At 56.4% G+C, this 690-nt stretch overlaps 1 protein-coding gene across 1 annotated transcript; it reads right to left on the minus strand.

The window, feature by feature from the left end:
- Positions 1 to 6: 6 nt before the first annotated feature.
- Positions 7 to 686, minus strand: LOC107125407 (la-related protein 6-like; the record flags this gene model as incomplete). Its single annotated transcript, XM_015428834.1, has 1 exon — positions 7 to 686. A coding segment is annotated over one exon (680 nt), but the record flags the coding sequence as incomplete, so codon positions are not given.
- Between the last annotated feature and the right edge of the window lie 4 nt (positions 687 to 690).

Raw genomic sequence — 690 nt, forward strand, 5'->3', positions numbered from 1 at the left:
TGGAACCCCTTTGTACCATCCGGGCCTCTTGGTAAACGCAAGACCCCGACTGGTAACCACACTGCGTTCTGTATTTTGGAACTCAGCACCGGGCTACCGACGGGACTTTTCTCATGTGTCAGAGTTTGAGCCTGCCGCCGCCTTTGAACCCACGGACTACTGGACGGGGTGATGCTGCTGTCTGAAGAATAATCCGTGCACCTCCTCAGCATTTCGGGACTCGTGCTGAGGCTCAACCTGCCGTCTTCAGCCAGTGGAGACATCCTGGGAACTTTGCGCAACAAAGAAGGGCTGTTCCAAGGACTGGACCTCGGTGAGACGCTCGGGCTAAGGTGATTGTTCTGGTAGGTGGGGGGGCTCAACTTGTTCAAGGCACTGGTTCGGCGACCCGACATGGGCGACGTCGGGTTGCTCTCTGGCTCGGAGGAGCTGTTGGTTGAAGACTCGTCGCCAGCATACTGCAGTTCTTCCACTCTCTTGTTCATTGACCGTGTTTTGGCGAGACCCTTGTCGGGGTCTTCTTCGCGGGTCTTGTCTCTCGGAACTTTCTTCTTGGGGGGCTTCATCCCAATGAGCACGACCTTCATGTCCGTCTCGTTGTCCGCAACACACATCGACTCGTGCGCTTTTATGGCGGCGTCCACCTCTTCAAACTCCACGATGGCGCATTCCTCTGTTCCGACTTGGCTG

Source organism: Gekko japonicus, unplaced genomic scaffold (assembly GCF_001447785.1).
Source record: "Gekko japonicus isolate JY-2015 unplaced genomic scaffold, Gekko_japonicus_V1.1 scaffold64045, whole genome shotgun sequence".
Classification (NCBI taxonomy): domain Eukaryota; kingdom Metazoa; phylum Chordata; class Lepidosauria; order Squamata; family Gekkonidae; genus Gekko; species Gekko japonicus.